Source organism: Actinia tenebrosa, unplaced genomic scaffold (genome assembly GCF_029948245.1).
Source record: "Actinia tenebrosa isolate PJP-AT-01 unplaced genomic scaffold, QUT_ActTen_1.0 PGA_scaffold1__47_contigs__length_23844297, whole genome shotgun sequence".
In the NCBI taxonomy this organism is placed as follows: domain Eukaryota; kingdom Metazoa; phylum Cnidaria; class Anthozoa; order Actiniaria; family Actiniidae; genus Actinia; species Actinia tenebrosa.
Genome location: NW_028292578.1, coordinates 5,846,359 through 5,867,194, shown reverse-complemented (window position 1 = coordinate 5,867,194; position 20,836 = coordinate 5,846,359). Strand labels below are relative to the sequence as shown.

At 38.9% G+C, this 20,836-nt stretch overlaps 1 protein-coding gene across 1 annotated transcript; it reads right to left on the bottom strand.

The window, feature by feature from the left end:
- Positions 1-930: 930 nt before the first annotated feature.
- Positions 931-17,099, bottom strand: LOC116305458 (protein MON2 homolog). Its single transcript, XM_031715360.2, has 32 exons — positions 16,831-17,099; positions 16,563-16,626; positions 15,400-15,524; positions 14,819-14,950; positions 14,258-14,387; positions 13,875-13,969; positions 13,671-13,796; positions 13,158-13,349; positions 12,946-13,070; positions 12,212-12,511; positions 11,832-12,055; positions 10,978-11,065; positions 10,334-10,679; positions 10,133-10,237; positions 9,776-9,856; positions 9,608-9,681; positions 8,989-9,076; positions 8,810-8,911; positions 8,590-8,700; positions 8,289-8,381; positions 8,078-8,160; positions 7,491-7,653; positions 6,784-7,053; positions 5,482-6,558; positions 5,014-5,134; positions 4,870-4,933; positions 4,546-4,606; positions 4,322-4,448; positions 3,976-4,083; positions 3,246-3,354; positions 3,069-3,160; positions 931-2,203 (listed from the first exon to the last, which is right to left on the bottom strand). Exons 1-32 carry the CDS (start codon positions 16,936-16,938, stop codon positions 2,016-2,018), a joined length of 5,172 nt encoding a protein of 1,723 aa, XP_031571220.1. The 5' UTR covers positions 16,939-17,099; the 3' UTR covers positions 931-2,015.
- Positions 17,100-20,836: the final 3,737 nt, after the last annotated feature.

Genomic DNA, 20,836 nt, shown 5'->3' with positions numbered 1-20,836 from the left:
TTATTCAAAATTTCAGTTCTTTGATAACAGTTGTTGAAATGCTAGTTGGCAAATGAGACCTCAAACTTTGAGGGTCGCAGCTCAATTATAATGGTAGTAAAAACACTGTTTTCTATCATCCTGTCAATCTTCCTCTCATCACATTGGAAGCACATTTCAATACATGCAAATGTACCATTTCTTTCCCAATTCAAGCCACTGTTTCCACCATTTTTATCATGAAATCTGCAAATTGGTTAAGGCACGAAGTTTAGCATAGAGTGCAAACAATATAACCGTGAAACTTTAGTTATAATTAGCACAATTTCATGCAAATTCCATTGTTTTCTATTTAAAACTCATCAACTAATAAGTTTGGGCTAGGTACCAGTGCGGGGTCTGGTCACGTGAGCATATGGCCCAGCAAGGAGGTAACCATGGCAACTGGGCCACAACCCAACACTGGTGCCTGTCACACTGTTAAAACAGTGGAGATAATAATTACCTATGATGTAGACTGAACTTAACCGTATAGAGGAGGGAGGGAGGGGCAACTTGTACGATGGCAAGCATGCAAAGATGGCATATAAGCTACAAGTCAGCTAGTGAACACGCCACCCGGAGTGAGGGCACAGGCGTAGCGTGGATGGTCCGCTGGCCAACGGTGCTTAGGCTAGCAGGCTTAGTTGTAGTTTTAACTTTGGCTAAATTACATTTAGCCCCATTTAATTAGCAATATTTTGTACTATTTAGTAATTAGTGTTGCACGGATTAATTGTTTGCACTCTACTGTAGTTATTACAACACCAGATTGGCATCACTTATTCCAAGGGTTTCAGTTTGTAGATGAAAAATTTACAGTGCATGAGAAAGTTGGGGTTTTTAGATTTTTTAGATTATTCATGATGATAGTTCAATAATTATGACGACCTTATGCAGCAACACAAATCGTTGAAGTCTGAAATATATTTTATTTTTTATGTCCATTATGAGAAAGAAAACCCATGGAAAAGTATCGAAACTACTAATCCAAAATCTATTGTTTTCTATCATTCAAACTGTACTACTTAGCACTACTCAGTTGGTATCTTTTCATGGGTTTATTATCTCCTAAGCAGTGTTATTTTTGCTCATAAAAAGTGAAGCATTATTTAAAGGACATTTATTGCTCTAGTTTTTTGGGTGAATGTAAAGTCAGCTGCTATGTTGGTTGACTTTTGCAAAGCATTCCTCATCAGCTTCTCTCATTATATCAACCAACATGGCGGCTGTTTCATTATTATTCATATCTCAAGAGATTTTGAGTCACATTGGTTGCAATCCAAGAACAACGGTTTCATCTGTACAACGTCTACTACATACTGTCTAAAAAGCTCTGTTTTACTAAAACTTTTGCATTTTTATCTTCTATCCATTTCCTGTTCAATGTTCATTCAAAGGAAAATAATTTATAAATTCATTTTTGTGCAACTCTTAACCAAGTTGCATCTCAAAGATGTACTAACATTCGATTCAATTTAACCCATAATATCAATATTCCATTGAAATATTTCATTTTACATAATATTTTTATCTATGATGCCTGGTTTTAACGTAAAGCAAAGGAACTAAGAAAAACCCTAAAATGATTCATGTTCAAAAATGTATCATCTAAGATAAAAACAATGCTAGGACTATATCCAGCTCTGGGGTGGATCCTGGAGTTTGTTCAGGGAGAGTGCTGCACACCCCTTAGAATTAAAGGGGAAAAAATATTATTTTGTATTGGTTATCTTCAAAGAAGGGGATCAAAGTCAATCCAGGGAGGGGTGCACACCCCCTGTACCCCTCCCCTGGATCCACCCCTGCTGCTGCACCCATGAGTGACACACAGACTCTGTGTAGGTCTTCTACAAGACAACTCCTAACATGTAATATGTAACAGAGTTTGTATTTTCCTTAGGCTTACAGTTGTGTTGCAAGTCAAAACCAGGCCCATATGTTAATTTAGTTTACATAAGCCACTATTTATGGGCAATTTTCCAAACTAGCAGATACTAGGTGCTGCCGTTGACAGTAGCCAATGAGCCAGAAGCAGCTTTGTCCACCCGAGGGGCTACTAGTAAGTCTGCATATTCTTGCAATGCTTCTTTCAAAGCTCGTCTAACTTGGTTTGAGTTGCATGTACTACATTCTACCAAACGTGGGTAGAGTTGGACTACTTGGTCCCAGATCTTGGGGTCAACTGCAAGGTAAACAAATGATCTTGTCTTATGACTTGCTTACAGAGTATACATCGGTGGTACTCAAGGTAAACAAATGATCTTGTCTTATGACTTGCTTACAGAGTATACATCGGTGGTACTCAATATACATGATATAACATAGGATAGGATGGAACAAACTAAACCAATACGTTTTATTGTCACTGCAAGCGATGTTCAAACAACTTCAATGCAAAAAGCATGAATCTTAGGTGAGTGCTTTTTGGGGATGGATAGCATATGGATGGATAGATGGCACATATGGATGGATGGCATATGGACGGTTGGGTGACATCAATCTAAAAAGTATAGGATCTTGTCTGTCTGTTTGTTGGAATGGGACAAATGGACAATACCCATACAATAGTTGAAAATTATAATTTGAACATAAATCTTTGCAAGTAATACCAAAACAACATTGTTGTAGTTGTAAGAGATATTTTACTTTCACTTAATTTCATCATGCATCAAAGACGTGTTGTTGCAAAGGATGACTAAACTAACTACTTGAAGATGTAACCAATACATGATAGCGTGTTTAGAGTGCAAACACTATATTCATCAGAAAAGGTACATCAGAACTAGCACTAGTTAGTACTAAATACCACTGATGATACAGTAGACACTTTTATTTTTGTGCTCATTTAGTGCTTATTAAGCTTAGTACTGTTTGATCAGCCTAATGGTTGTTTCAGAACATTTGAAGCATTCAACCAACACGTGGATGCCTTATTGTAGCCGATTGTCACATATAGTTTTCCATCAAAACGACATTATAAACGATGGTGAATGTACTAGAAAACTTCAGGAATACCCAATATACATAATATATGTTAGACTACTTACCAACACGTGCGTTGTCACGTGTCATTTTCTTCAAAGAGCCAATCAAGGTACTGACAGCCTTCATGACGAATGACATTTCAGCCATGCGTGTTCTGAGGGAAAAGAATCTGATCAGTGACACATCAAAGGAAAAGGTCTGGGTCTAGGAAAGTAAAAACGGATAAGTATGGGCAATACCTTGGTAGCGGGCATTTTCCGCTCAGTCTTTCGTCCTCTACGTATTTTTCAAGAACATCTTGACAACGACTCAACATTGCATCGAGTGCTAATTCCGATACTTGACCATCTAAATTATAAACATAGGACACAGACACATTGAATATAAAACAGGTTATACATTACAATTTGTAAGTGATACCTTGCTTGTACAAGTCTTTTTCTACCCTACGTTACGGAGGGGAAGAAAAACAACCTCTGCTAGCAGGGTAGTAAGCGATGGACGGGAAATAACTGTCCTTGCTAACAATTCCTATACACCTCATATAGTGCCGCTTAGGGTAGTTCCTAGACTATGACCAAGGAGCGCGTACGGTATACAACCACTGTCACAGCACGGAACTGACGTCCGTTGAACCGATCATAGCACGCGAGGCTACCTATTTATCCAATTAGAATACTCGCACATGGTATCGTTACGGTCACGGCACGTCCGTACCATGAGTTTTACCGCGAGATATGTGGGGCAGCACGAGACAGCAAGCGCACATGCAAGATATACTTTTCACATCAGCCGGTCATATTCAGAGCACAGCTCGTCTTTGCGGAATCTAATATATTTTTCACAATTGACAAATTAGGTTCCCGTTTTGGACAAACAAGCACCAAGTGTTAGTATTTACAAACTACGAATATTGACTAAAGGTACAAGTTCTAAGGAAGAAAAGCCGGTTGCTAGCTTATATCATACCTGTTACGTCTTGTCGGTGAGAGTCATTCACAAATGAAAACTGCAACAACGTCTCGAAGCAAGATTTGGCAAACTCTTCACGGATAGGAAAACTGTTCGCATCAGTACCTATAAGGAAACCAAGCGACATGAGAACAAATGCCATGTTGTAAGAGAGGGGAACCGCTCCCAAAATGCCCGTTACCCGGCTTTTACCCTTGGTCTGAAATAAACGAGTTGACCACACCCTGTCTGTCATTTAACACCACGTGCTATTCCCTCGAGCATAAGATTCTTTAGTTGAGTAAAATCCATATTGATGTGTCTTCTTCTCATGTGCATCAGGAACCATGGTAGGAGTACTTACCGCTGAATGCTGAGTCAGTAGCAGAATGAATGGAGCCACGGTTCAGTAGCGCCATCACACGGACCATGAAGTCTTTAGGAAGAGTAGACGAGTGTGGTAAGATATCCTCACGAATCATTCGTAGAAGCTGAAAAACCCATAAATAGATGTTAAGTTTACATCATTATGCAGAGGGGAGGGGGAGGGGTCCTCTTTATTCCAACATGATTGACAGCTGTACGAACCTTAATATCAAGCTCTTCGTCTTGTTGGTGCTGCTCCAGTGACTGCGTGTTGGGTGGAGTCCTAATCAAAAACAGAAAATTTGAGAAATTTGTGCTGGTAATCGAGCATTGGGAAAAGCGAATAGAACCTCTGGAGCCCAGGGTAGCATTGTTGTGGCTGTGCAAAGAACAGAAGTGGTGCGCTTTCCCTAAATTTGGAATAAATTAGATGTAATAAATAAATGTTTTTTAAGGACAGCAGCCACAACACGAGAAACCATGCCACTTGTGGACTGAGTTGTGTGGGACGCAGTAAAGTGGAGAGGAAATGGGGTCCATACTTACTTCTCAGAGAACAAGAAATCCTCAAGACACGAAGCCAGTTCATACCACATTGAACTAAATGAATCTACAATCACAACAAACACCATGTTAACAGCTCTACAAGGTAAGACTGAACTGAAGAAGAAATCATGTGATTCGAGGTACCTGGATTATTTAGCGCCACAGGAAGACCAATTCTTAAAACAGTAAGAAGAGAACTAACTGCAAGCTTCCACGTGGTCTGTGATGGGCAGTCATACTTTAGACCCATAGGTGTGCGAAGTGCCTGAGGTGGAAACGAAAATCATCTAAATTTATATCTAAATACATTAAATGTTCTATGTTTGAAATAGTACCTTAATGTACGACGTTAAATATTATTGGTAAAGAAAGAAATAATACTCAAGAAAAGACGTACTTTAAAAAATATATTTTATGGAACCCTGAAACAACCTCTGTGCTAATTTGTCAGGGCACGGCTAACTCACTGGTCAAATTGGAATTTAGCGCGTTTGAGTTTTTTCAACTTCATTTACTTTACAATAGCATGTTAGGTTTTGTGGATCGAGGGAGGAAAACCCTTGAATCCAGAATCAAATGGAAAGAAAACTGTTTTATTATAAGTTCATTTACCTTGATAATTTTCTCTAGGACTTTTTCTTGTATAACAGCATTCTTGTTGACACTAGTACCATACATCTCCACTGTCATCTCTAAGCATTTCTCAGAAAATGGCGTTAATTGAAGAATCAACCATTCTTTCTTCTTGCCGAAGGATACTTCATTATCAACCTTAGGAGGGTTACAAGCACATTCTACAAAGAATACTAACAGTCCAAATAAAGTAGGATACATTGGTTGGCTAGATATGTCTAGTACAGAGCCCTTGTTGTTGGGCAGAGGTTCTCGTAAGATATCCACTACATCGATGATAGAGTGTTGTAAAGGAGTTAGAATAGTGTCCTGAAATGAGGGCAAGAGGAAAGGAGATTGGTCTGCAGGCACAGGAATCGTGATGCAAGCTTGTAATATCTTGGAGAGTTTCTGCAAATCTGCTAAACCAAATCTATTGTATATCCGTCTAAAGAGAGTGGGGAATATTTGCACAAGGGCGGTAATGTATGGCTGGGTTGGGTAGATCTTGTTAGTCACTGTTTTCCCCTCAGCATCTACTCGTGTTTGGTCGAATGATGAGGGTGACAGACTCGACATTCCAATATCGCACCAAACCTTCCAGGCATTAATCCACAAGTTTAGATCTTCAGCTTCTTCGTAAAACTTTGGTTTCACTTTCATCCTGGATCTCATCTTTGCAGCTCGTACAGGGTCAAGTAGCATATTAATATCTTCCTCTTCTTTCTCACCATTGCTATTCTCACTAGAATCCTGTACCATCTCCTGGAAACTTTTCAATGCTGCTAGCGCTACTTCAGATGATTTACTCAATGCTGCTGATTCGACAAACTCCAAGAGTAGTGCCCAGGCCCTGGGGAATTCATCCAGGGCTGCGAGAGTCTGGCGCCTAGTGTTGAATACTCTAGCCACACCATTCAATGTCAGGACACGTGTTTCTGCCCATTGCTTCTCGGCCGTGTCACGTGAGTGATGGATGAGTATTTTGTTCTTGGCTTGATTGATGTCACTTGGTGGTGGGACAGTAGCTGCTGTCGTGGACATGCGCTTGACTTGATCAAGCAGAGGGAATAACACCTAAAGATAATATCAACACATGATAAATATTAGGAAAGTATATACCATTTAGAACACATGCTGAGGATTACCCTTACGATAACTATGAATGTCAACGTCATTATCATCACCACCATCACAATTCTCATCAACAACGACATCATCATCATTGTCATCATCATTGTCTTCATCATTCCCGCTTTAGAGAGCATATTTTAAGCTAGTTTAATATTGCGTATCTATTACCTGCCACAGTACAGTATACCACGTGATATTTTCTAATAACGATCCATGTACACTGATTGTAGAGAACAATGTCTGTCCTGCACTCTTCCTGACAGCAGGTCGTGGATCAACACAAAGATCACCAAGCTTGGAGTAGAGACACATCCATAATCGATCACTTGGAGGGACGGGACGATCGTACTTTAGACCCTCAAACTCCGATGAATCAGGAGCTTTGAGGCCTTCGCGTATTTTGTCGCGGTTTTGAGATAAAAAATCTGCGATGTTCCACTAAAAAAAAAAAAGAAAACAGTGGCATTTTAAGTTTATTCCAAAATCCTCTTAGATTTCTTTTTCTTCTTAAAATGTTTGAACTTCTTTGGGAGTTACGAGATAATGGTGTAAAACCAAGATATAATATCAAGATATAATAGGGGAGAAGCATGTGATTTCCACTTCGGCGCCATCTTTGGAGAGCAAGCTTTTATTGCAACAGAATGGAATAATAACAATTATGGCGGCCACCAAGTTGGATGACGTAATCCGCGAAATAAATCGCAAATCTTTTTGGTGAACATGACGTCACATATACAATAATATATAACATCAAGTATGAGTTTTGTGCACATTCAAAACTAGCATGAATTTGTGGTCTTGCACTTTAGCTGATACCCAAGAAAAGCGCGGGAAAATCTATGCTTACGCATGCGTAATGTATCATGTCTTACCAGTAATCCAATGGCTGTCAAGCTAATGTTCAGTTCAAGTGGTTGTAAACCAAACTTCCCAGCAACATCAATGACAACCTTGAGACACGCGCAAGGCATCAAGGGTAGGAAGTCAGTCACTACTAACTGAAGACTCTGGAACGCCACGCGAATCAGACCTTCCCTAAAAACAAGCAAACAATCACACTTGTTACAAAACTTCGAAACATTTTTACATTTACGGTTGCTCGAGCTAGTATTTCTATGTTTTTTAACTTTTTAACCAGCAACTCTGATAGGCCGTCTCCAGTTTCCTATCCATGCGCACACGCACGTCTCTGGTCCTAACAGAGGTTTTGTATCATCACGTGACGGCATCCACGTTATATGGCAGGAACAATACAATCGTTTTACATGAGAAAGAATTTAATTCCCGAAACTAAAGGGATTTTAATATTCTGCCATCTAACCACAGGCAGTCCAAGCTGTATTATGGGCGTGGGCAAGTGATCGTTACTAGCGTCAAAAACAAAGCTTAAAATCGAGACAAATTGGAAGATTCCTCATAGCCTAGAGGTTTCGTGTATTGTGTGGCGTCATATCCTTACCCCTGTTGATTGGTTGCAGCTCCTATCACACCAAGAACACACGGCCAGCCGTGACCAAGATTTTGACCAGTAGAATGGAGAATCTAAAATTTGAAAAGCAAGATAGATATGTAGAAGTGAAGATTTGAGAGGTGCCGCTGAAATATAAAGTGAGAATGGGAAATTGCACCAAAGGGTGGAAAAAAATACGGGATAACCAGACGGTATTTACCTGTAAGACACATTCAAGCTGCTTGTATCGTATGTCGGAGTAGGATATGGAAGACATTTCTTGTAATGGGGACAGTAACATCGCTTGCAAACTCTGAAATGTCAACATCAGTTAAACACAGAGTTTAGAGTCGGTGTGTTTCTAATTTAATCGCGAAAAAACACCATCAAGTGTCATCATCATTATTCTTAATATAACCCTCACAACCATCAGAATCAGCAATCATGTTTATTGTCATCATTTACTCTCATCACAATCATCACCACTAATATCACCATCGTTGCATCACATCATAACTCACAATATTCTCGTTCAGCGGTGGCTTGTGATTATACGTCAGAGCTGAACGGACTAATGACGTCACAGCTTCTGCTCCCCATTCCCTCATCTTCGCGTGAGTGTGCTGACAGACCTGAAACCGATTTATCGATACGGAGATAAATATATATATAATAATTTGCACTGGTCTTCAATAGGTGACCAGTAAGACCTCGCAACTAATCAAGAGACAAACTGCTTACCTCCAACAAATGCGCGGTCAGCGGTTTCCACAGTATTCGAGCTCGATGAAGGTTGTTTAGTCCTGTCTCTAGTAACTTAGCAACGGCAAACAAGGATGGTTCCTGTAAACATGAAGGCATTAGATCCATTAACCAGAACTTTAATAAGAAATGAGAGGAGTGGACTGGATTCCTGATACCTTATTGGACTGTGCTTGTTCCATTGATGTGGAAGACAGCTGACACAAAGCATCCACCAAGTGATGTAATGCTACGTCATCAAGGTATCTGGAGAACAACACACCAATATTAATGAGCACTAACTTAACCGTAGTTCTGGTAATACTGTTTCTCATTTCTCTACAACATTAGACGTCTAACATGAACGAATATGTCAGCAAGTAATGGATTTTGGTTTGCAATCAATCCCAAGAGAGCACAATAACAAAAGGGATGTCCGCCATGTTGGAAGATATAACAAAAGAATTCATTGTAAAATCTTTTGTCAAATTCTTCCAACATGGCGGCTATGACGTCTATTGCAAACGAAGAATAGGAGAATGAAATAAAAAGTGAACAAAAATCCCTCGTATTCCTTACGATTATCGTCTGCCCTGTCTCCGGGTTCAAATCAAGTAAAGTTGCATGTTGTCTAGTTTCTCGCTACTTATTGAACACTTGTGAAAAATTAGTATCTTTTCCTGGTTCGAAAAACCTCGTTATCGTGTGTTATCTTGGTACTAGTACCCCACGGTCAAGAAAGGTTTTGAACACGTGTATGTGTCGTATGTGTGTGGATAATGTGGCTTTACTACGTACTGTGATGTTTCAAAGAGTCTTGACAGAATAGCAGCGAGAACAGGTAACTCTGCCATCATACTTTGACTTATTACCTTGAAAGATAAAACACAGATGATGAGTAACAATCCTATGTTAAATATACTCAGTGCTTCAGACGTAAAGAGCAAAAATCGGAGTTCAATTTACCAAGTTAGGTGCTTCTGTAGTTGGCATGGCTTTCAAGGTTCCGCCTGTTGAGGGTTTTAAGCCAAGGATCCAGGTTAAGTGCTGAAAATAAGACAGTATTTATTAACGACCTGGCGTAAGAAACGGTACAGTTTGTATACATATAGATGTACATTATGTACGTGAACAGGCTGTAATGTATGCCAGGCAGTGTGCAAGGCTGAGTAAGGCACGCATACACTGCACCTTAATGTGTGTTATAATTACCTGTAATGTTATAAGGACCATGTGCCAGGCAGTGCCCAATATAGTACCATGACAGTGTGCAAGGCTAAGTAAGGCACGCATACACTGCACATTAATGTTTGATATAATTACCTGTAATGTTATAAGGACCATGTGCCAGGCAGTACCCAATATAGTACCATGACAGTGTGCAAGGCTAAGTAAGGCACGCATACACTGCACATTCTTAGCTGTTAACTGAAACAACAACAAAAAAGATAAAAAAAGATAAATAATTTGGTGTCTACTATTTCCAAAAATGCAACTTTTGAAGTTAATCCTCGATGTACTTACCGATACAGGACCATGAGATCCACCAACAGAAGTACCGGTAACAACAGCTCCTGACCCTCCCCCTCCAGGGAACGACATAGTTCTTGACAGAACAGGTTGATCACTACCTCCACCACCTTGTGCATCAGACCCCATTCCATGACTAGACGAGGGGTTCTTGATGTATGATACCTGAGCCTTACCAGAGTGTGGGTTAACTATAGTTAGTGTGTAGTGCGGTGGAAGCGCAGCTTTACATAATGATGTTATGAATGCATCACGTGGGGTAGTCAGGCTTAATACACCACACACGTTAGAGAACATCTGAAAGGATTTAAGAATGGCTTCTGTTCCTGTCTCATCATTACTGAAAAAAAATTTTAAAAATGTAGGTATTGTGAGAAGGAAGCATAGTAAGGGTAGATACTAGATATTGAATAAATATCAAAATATGGAATGATAATAATAATGCTGCATTCCACACAGCAATTCTTCGACAGGCCACAGTGTTATTTCTTCTATTTCAGAACATATGTCCTATGCTTTTTTGTCTCTCTCATACTGATGTATTTTAACAGACAGTACTGCGATCAATGAAATAATGCTCAAGAGAATGACACATGGCCTGAAATAATACGAACAGACAATGAGTTAAGGCAGTTTACCTTGATTCAAGAAGAAGTGACAGAGATGCTAAAACACCACACCAAGAAGCATTGACCATTTCTTTGCCCACATGATTATTACTCGCACCTAAAATAACACAGCAATCCTGTTAGTGTTACAAGTTCTTACTAGTTTATGACCATCTTTGAAGCTTGAAGGGCTAGCAGGTTGGTGGGGATCTAACTACTCTCCCTATTTAATTCCCTGTACCCATTTTGTCTAAAGACCTCTGCATGTGTAGGTGTTGGTTTTCAATACTTTCAGTCTGAGTATATTTCTGTCTACCTTGTCTCCAGAAAGTCCCCCGTGTCAAACAGTAAGGTAGCACTCACTCAAGCCCTCACTCACCTTGATCTATAGCATTAATACTGACATCACCCACACCAGTATCACTCTCCTTTATAACACACTCTCTAGTATTACCCTGTAACACACCAGACCTCACTCACCTTGATCCATAGCATTAATACTGACATCACCCACACCAGTATCACTCTCCTTTATAACACACTCTCTAGTATTACCCTGTAACACACCAGACCTCACTCACCTTGATCCATAGCATTAATACTGACAGTCCCCACACCAGTATCACTCTCCTTCATGACACACTCACTAGTATTACCCTGTAACACACCAGACCTCACTCACCTTGATCCATAGCATTAATACTGACAGTCCCCACACCAGTATCACTCTCCTTCATGACACACTCACTAGTATTACCCTGTAACACACCAGACCTCACTCACCTTGATCCATAGCATTAATACTGACAGCACCTACACCAGTATCACTCTCCTTTATAACACACTCACTAGTATTACCCTGTAACACACCAGACCTCACTCACCTTGATCCATAGCATTAATACTGACAGTCCCCACACCAGTATCACTCTCCTTTACATGTTTTACATCTGGTTCAATCCAGCCCTCTATTGATGGTTTCTCTGGAGAGGTATGTACGACTAGAGTATTTAGTCCCTTGACAATCTCTAGTATGCAGGCAAAGGCGATGGACAATGTGTAGCCATCTGGAATTGATGGTGTTTCTTGCTTCTCTAGATGATCAAGACTGAAAAGCAACAAAATCCAAAGCACATCAGATGATAGATTATCATAAGTCCTGGGAAATGATAACAGGTTGTAACTTTGGCACTAAACAAGGACTGTTGAAAAATACAAAGATGAGTAGTGAGAAGTTATTTTAAAAAAAGCATATTGTTCTTACTAGACTGGTTTGGCTTGACCAGAAACAGGTGTGACTGTTAAAGGTACCCAAGCACCTCGGTACAGAAACCCTGGTTGTGGAGTCACCCCTCCCATGGTACTTAATGCCATGACTGAGGGGGGTGGGGCACTGGAGGATGTTTGTATTGTATTGCCACTAGGAGAAGAACTAGAGCTTGGTCCTGTGCCGTGGGATAACTGGTTAGTGAAGAGAGACTGGATGAAACTTGATAATGCATTGACAATGTTGTGGAATATCTTGGTGGAATGTTCCTGCATGTCGTAAAACTGGCAAAAAGACCTGAAATCATGAAAAGAAAAAGAGTAAAATAGAAATGGCATTGGTATTTACTTCTAATTTAATGGCTTATGCAGTAAATATATTTTACAGACATTATGATCTGTGAAGGGTTATTTCATAAGGTTTACTCTACTTAGTTATTTGAAACACTTGACTTACATGCGGATTAGTATGGAGTAAAAAAAACTAGCCTGCAAAGCAGCCCTCCAGACCTGCAGGCTAGAGAAAAACCAGAGTACCCAGAGAAAAAGCATTGTGGGAAGTGAGAAAACAAAACATCAAACAAACTAAACTCATATATACAGCTCAACCAAGATCTCACATGAACACTGCTGTAGCTGTGTATACCACTCAGTATGAAGTACACTTGAATTACATCACTCAATTTTCCAATTTAAAAAAGATTAATATAGATGAAGTCACCCACTGCTTACCTAAGAAGGGCAGGTTGGATGGTTAATGTATGAAGGACTTCAAGTGCTAACGCTCGTTGCCACAAAGGTTTACTCGAATCGAGAAACTTGACAAGTAATGACAGGAAAATTTCACATTCTGTCACCTATAAAGAAGAATATTTTGTCAAGATTTGATTATTGATAATATATACAAATGAAGTATTATTTTTTAAATAATGATTAATAATTACCAGTAGTGTGTAAAACTGTTCGATAAGAACAGATACAATCCTGAGCAGTCTTACAGCCACAGGGTACACTGGTCTTTCGACAGACCCTGGTGATGACTGTGATCCTCCTTGTCGATACTTGATACTCGGGGAAAACAACTTGATTATTAGGGGACATACTCTCTCTTTCAGTAGAAAACTGAATTCTGGGTGCTGCAGAAAAATGAAAGGGAAAATGTGATAAGAAATGTTGAACCTGAAAGTACAGTCTGTGTGTCAATGAAAGTATAAACACTAGTAAGGACTGAATTGGTGTAGGGATTGTGAAGAGTTGGCGACAAGATATACATGTATGATAGATATTCATGAATAAAAACCACCTCATATTTCTTTATCAAACTTCCTTTACTTTCCTTTTTACTATTAGAAAGGTGTGAGGATATGACAGGTTATTTGATGGAAAATTTTGCTTGAAAATTTCCTCTACCAAAGTTATTTCTATTTCTAAGCAATTCTAGTCTTTAGAATTAATACCTTAAGGAAGATGTGAGGATATCCTCTGAGAACAGATTCCAGGAGTTCTAAACCGAAGGTTCTTGTCATTTCTACTACACCATGAAGCCAATATGGCTGTTCTCCACTTGTCAATTGACACAGATCCTATTGAGACACAATCATATTAATGTTCAGTGTAACACACAAACAGATTGAAGTGTTTGCTTGTCATCTGATCTTTACCTGGAACAATAGATAAGCATCCCTTGCACAGGGGTGCAGACTCACGGGACAGTTTTTGTGTCTTGTGTTGGAAACATCATCAGGCTTTTCATCATCTAGGATCAAGAAATAAAAGAATAAACTAAAAATGTCTCCCTAGCCATGAGGTACTCCATCATTACTACCACTACATTCAATATTCCATGCATTATAGAGAGGGGCAAAACACTCAAACCATATGTTGGTTATTATGGAGGGAAGAAAATCAGAGAACCTGGAAATCCATGCTGCAAGTTTGATACCATTTAAAGTTCTACAAAAGCAAACTCAATCAGACCCCAGACCTTTTATAAGGAATTGTTTTAGTATAATGTTTTTTGGTTGATTGCTGTTTGAAAACAGACCTTTAGGATTACTGTCTTCTGTAACAACTCTATCAAACACAACAGAAACCATCTGACGGACAGTAGCAGCAGCAGTTCCACTGACTGTTGAATCTTTAACAAAATAAAGCCTGAAACATAATGCCATAGCCTGCAAAACAAACAAGTGGAAAGAACAGATTAAACTGTTTACTGAATACGATTCACAAGTGTCATAATACTACAGCATCTACTGCCCTATAGAGGCTTGGCACCATCACATGATGGCAGCCATGACAGGAGGCAGGAACAATAATTCTGGTCTAATCTGGTTTACATGAGAAAGAATTCAGTTTCCCTGGGGAGAAAGACTCTGTTGTTGTGCCTCCTGTCATGGCTGCCATCACATGATGGTGCAAAGCTTCTATAGTTAGGTAAAAATAAACTGATAGTAATAGTCTCTAATTATATCACTCCCCTATTGGAAACCGGTATTCTATTTTATTGAATAGGTTAGCATGCATAAATAAAGTTGATCTCATTTCTCATCACATCTCAATGTATAAGACTAATATTATACCATTGCATTACATTCTTGCTTACCTTCCCCAAATGATCCCCATGTACTATGTTTGAAGTAGTTATCAACAGTATGACAGTCTGTAGAATCCTTAGCTCCTCTAAACCACTCTCCATTAGGTTCCATAGTGTACTAACAAGATTATTGGCTGAAGGCTGACAAGGTGAACATTAAAAACATTCATTAGTACATTGGACTCTTAACAGCTCATAACTCACAGTACCTAAGAGGGGCTCAGAAAGGGGCTGAGGGGAGGGGAGGGTGGAGCAATAGATGGGGTCCCACACTTTTGCTAAATAATCTACTTAATTTTCAAGTGTCATCTGCCCCATCCTTTAGTTATACACATACTTACATGTACTACTCTACTATATTTTCAAATAATCTAAGCTTTTCCCAAAATGTTTAAGGGTGCTACACAGTCCCTATCTTTTGAATGTTGTTCCATAAAATACATATGTCTCTTCCATGAAGAGGAACCATGTCTTACATGAATGTAACATCCATGAAATTCAAAAAAGGAAGTGAACAGAATGTTTTATGCATATTTACTCTCCTCACATATTGACACACTAGAATATTGTTTGATGTATGAATATCTCACCTCAGACAGAGCTTCATTTGTTATGAGTCTTTGTAATGCTGTTAATGAGATCTGTATGACTCTAAGTGACTTGGTGTCACAACCAAGCAGAAATGGCTGCAGAATCTCATTCTCCTCGGCTAAAGCTGCAATGACAAAATCAAAGGGAATTATAAGATAGCCATCTAGTAACTATTTAGTATATTGATTTTGTTACATGTGTGTGTGTGTGTGTGTGTGTGTGTGTGTGTGTGTGTGTGTGTGTGTGTAAGTGTGTGTAAGTGTGTGTAAGTGTGTGTAAGTGTGTGTAAGTGTGTGTAAGTGTTTGTAAGTGTGTGTAAGTGTGTGTAAGTGTGTGTAAGTATGTGTGTGTGTGTGTGTGTGTGTAAGTGTGTGTAAGTGTGTGTGTGTGTGTGTGTGTGTGTGTGTGTGTGTGTGTGTGTGTGTGTGTGTGTGTGTGTGTCTAATAGAATGATATTTTTATTATAACATCTATGGTTTTATGCCTTGTTCTATAAAGAATTATTCAAGAAATTACTGCATATGATTTGCAGGGTATTTCATATACACCGTAGTTCTTCCCATTTTTATTGACATATAAACAAACAAAAATGACTGTAACTTTTCTTTTTCATTTGCAGGAACTGTAAAATCCAGTAAGTATTTTTAATTAGATGTTAGTATTTATGTTATATGTTGAATCTTGGCATGTAGTATAGGGCCTGTACGTGGTATGCTATAACAATGGAATAGTGTCTTATCCAATCAAACACAGCTAGTTGTTAGAGCAATTATTGTCTGTTATTGCATCTGCTGCTCATACATATTGAAGTTCCTTTTTAGTATGATTGTACAAGTGTGTACATCTGTATATCGTAAGTAATGCTTGAGTTAATGTACGTTTTCTTGTGTTATGTAAACTAAAATCATTTGAAAGTTGCAATGTCGAATTCCCCATTGACAAAACACTGATAACACTTTAATAGGTCCAAATTTTAGTTAATTGAGGGAACTTTTGTTTATAATATGTATAGCATACAGCATATTATCATATCCGTTAAGAGGGGAAAATAAGGAGGAAACGAGAAGAGATAGAAGCGGATAAGATAAGTTTGTTACTAGCAGTAAGTTCTCGCTAAGTTATTTATGATATTTCTTGTTTATGAACCGCATCACATACGTACCAGTGGTGATCTTTTGATTTCTGGCTGAGATTGACTTCAACCTTTGTATACCAGCCTCAGCTGCCTAATATCCACAAAGAAAGGTAATGAAATCAGGCCATAAAGAAATAAATATAAGTAGATAATTCATAATAATACAACGAGAGAGACCAATATCTTATTGTCACAACATACACCTTGAGATCAAGACGTTTCCCGCCGTGATAATATAATCCCCAGCCTTGTCTACTTATAGCTGGATATACAGATACACGTTCTAATAACTTACCTCTTTTACTGGGTGGAATTTTCTTTTGGTTTCATTAGACAAAGCCCGTAGATCAGAAAACACTGAGTCGACGAACTTCTTTGCCTTATCGTCTGTCCGACGGGACATTTTTCCAATATTAACACTCAATATGTGATTGAATATTGATAATTATATATCATAGTTTTGTAATTATTTCTGCCGGTTTAGTGAGTGACATTACAGGAGTATTTTTTGGTGTTCTTTATGTGTTCTTATAAACACGTCTGGCCGCCATCTTGGATAGCTGATGTGGCTAGAACCAGGCTCTCTCGATCCGATGGGTAGTGGTTCATACCGAGGGGGACTAGGAGGGATTTAGACGTTCTTTCATTCATTCTTCCATCCCTTCCACCCTCCATTAATCCATTTGATCCTGGATGTGTGCAATTAATCCCACCAGCCAACCAAAAACGATTATTTTATGTAGGTGTGATATTACCTCAGCTGGACTCTATTATTACTAGTAGCGTGTTATAAATGCTCTCCGCGACCGTTATTCTGTTTAATGTCAAGATGCAGAGGGCAGTACGTACGTAGGCTAGTAAGTTTTTATGCCACGGAAGTCAAAATTATAGCGTGCTGTAATCCGATTAAACGCAGGGTTACCACATGAACGTTTGCGTACCACACTCCACTTTATGTTAAAAGGTTCTCTTGAGCGCGTCCATTTCTATTTACGCAGACCGTTTACAGCGCACTATGTAGACATAAGCGGTCGTTTCATTTTCTTATGAAAGTGGTTTTGATCGAGGGCGGGAGATTAAGTATGGTAGCGTGCGCAGAGTTATAAATTTGAGTATTTATAACTTAGCCTCTTGAGTACAATACTAAACTATGTACACACAGGACATAGCTATTTCATTTCACTTTCCTTTTTTAGTGCAAGGAAAGAGAATAAAGCGTAAAATGTTCACAAGATTTGCAGGGCCCTTTCTTCCGCGTGAGAGGGCCCTATATTTCTGCTCTTTTGCTCGAAAACGAATCTCTGGCGGAAGGGAAGAGGTAATCTTATGTAAACCTCCCACTATGGCGCTAAGGGCATGACATAAGAGCTTGTCGAAGTAAACCTACGTAATCCCGCTTTCATTAAGATCAATTTTTAAATTTCAAGACCATGGATAGCTTTCTAGGAACTATTAGAACGAAACTTGCATTTCAAAGGGAAGGCAAAGCAACCATCATCAAGGCAAGGCTATTCTATATATTTTCGACCAATCAAAGTACGAGTAGAATTCGCTGGTCTGTAAAACTATTACCTTATTACGTTAATTCCCATGCAACTGCCTTAGGTATGTGTGGGTTAGTTGTTAATAGCACTGCGCGCGATACTTTTCTGTTGAATAACTGAATGCATGTTGTCGGGTCAGTCGATAAACAACACCATCCCACACCATATAGACATATCTATCTCAATCTACACTGAATAAAGACTAGTCATGATCATAAGCTATCCACTAAGACGTTCTCCTTACTAATATTCCATACTGACAATTATAGTGTTAGGCCTAATGAAGACAATTGGAAACCGCTCTATGCTTTCTTTCCTAAACCTGACTCATTAAATCCTCTCTTCCTTTTTCAAATGTCTCTTTTTCATTTGTTAATGAGTAAACGTGGGATTGGTTGATTGTCAGCCAGCAGTGATTTGATAGTAACTACCGCACAAACCAGGAAATGATAATGATAATAGATAGGTTTCATTGTTTCTTTCTGCTCAGAAATCACCTCGCAAGCTGAGAGTAAAATGCTCAAAAAAAACGCTCACAGTGTTCTTTGCGTTACGAGCGAACATTCTGGATTTTTTCTTAATATATGCGCAGTTGAAGGTGCATGAGGCTCGCGAACCTTGCAAGGGAAGAGTCTCAGTGTTATTACCGCACGTACAGGAATTTAGGATCGATGGGACCAGGCTTTTGACCCATGAACACTAAGCATTAACATTATGGTCTGCTATTGATGACACTGTTCGCCATCCAGTTGATGTCCCGCCAATCTTGTCTGCCAGGTGGGCGTTAGTATTTTGCCATTCAAATCCCATCGTTTCTAACATGAATCAAGCAGTGAAACACGCGCAATCGCCTGATAACTGGAAGCATCTTAACTAACTAAACTTGCTATTCACTAGTGGTGATAACTAGTAGAGTACTAGCGTGGACTGCGTCGGTGTTTCTGAATAAAACAGCAGGAAGTTGTGGATAAATTGGATCACCGTAAAAAGCTTTGTGAAACTGACGTTTCGGACGTTAGTCCTTCGTCGGAGTAAGTGGTAGTCACTAGTCTATTGGTAGTAAAAGTAGCTTTATACCGGACCGGTAAAGGAAGATAGGTTTATTGAGTTATATTCTACTTGTCACTGGATATATAGGCTAACTGTAGACGACTTCTGGTCCGCATTACCCCGTTTCTAGATCTGTGGTTATTCGCATTTACGTTTCAGGCGTGTGAAGAATTCAGGTTAATTTCTTTATGTATACATTCTAATCTCTTTATCAGTCGGCAGACCACTAAATAATACACAATAAAATCCTAAAACTAATAACGAACCCCGCTGCGTCTTAGAAGAAATACCCAGCACAGCACAGCACAGCACAGCACAGCACAGCACAGCACAGCACAGCACAGCACAGCACAGCACAGCACAGCACAGCACAGCACAGCACAGCACAGCACAGCACAGCACAGCACAGCACAGCACAGCACAGCACAGCACAGCACAGCACAGCACAGTATAGATATACTATCATAATAACGTGCTTGCTATTCATAATATAATGATTTATTACATGTAACAGTTCATTATATAAATTGTTTTAGATAATAAGATATGCGAAATAATTAAAAGAGAGTTTACAAAGTTAGAAACGAAATCTATTTTTGAAATAAAATAGCCTAGAATAATCAAAACGGCTGAAAATATGTAATACTTTTCAGTTCTCGGGATCATCATATTGATCTTTATGGTCGTGTATCATAGGGAAAATAAATATCTGTGCTGCAAGCATAACGAAACCAATGCTGAAAAATTGTTTATTCTGACCCCTTCCCTTTGTACCGACAATGAATGGTGTGTTACACCCACTACGATGGAGGGGTCGCCCTCGCCCTCTTTAATGGAATTGATTTTATGGCTAGTTTACGGATGAGGTTTAGCCCTGTAAATTCCTAATTCCTTCCCTTCCCCCAATAATAAAAGTATCTTGTTTGCAAAAGATGTGAAAACTGCGGTTTGCGAGGAAAATCAAAAGTCATATAATACAAGAGTAATGTAGATTTAATGGTGATCTCGAGTGAGCTGGTTGATGTCATAAAATTAAAGTTATCACATGTGGTGATCATGATCGGAAGTCTAACACGAACTAATGAATAAACTCAAGTATTTTATATCTGTTTTGCTGATGATATAGTTAAAATAAAACTGTTGTCTTCAATTCTACTAAAACATCAATGTTTATACAAAATGCACCAATATCCAGCTTGACGATATACCAATCATTTTTCTTTTTTATTCTTTATCTACTTATATTTACGTAGTAATACTCATTGTATGCTGTTTAGAAAAATTCTCATGAGTTTAGGGGGGAAAAACAATCGCAAGCTCCGCTTCAGTAGTTCTTCTTCTTCTTCTTCTTCTTCTTCTTCTTCTTCTTCTTCTTCTTCCCGTCGAGGTACAAGGAAAGAGTATACATATAGTACCACCAAAGTAATGTCATGTGATCACTGGCTACCACGTCACCCACATATAACTGAACCAAAATACTTTTTCCTTTAGTTGATTGTGAGTTGAGCGTCGTGTGCATAGAACATTTAATGCTGATTGGTAGTGCGTGTGAGCGAAAAGTGTCCCCAATTAGTGCAAAAGTGCTTGAACGACTAGACACTTAAATAAAAGTGATTTTTTAATTTTATTTATTGATTCATTAGTCGTCAAATCAGTGGCTAACAGTCAACGGTAAAACAAAAAAAACAACAAAGGAATTAGTATCTA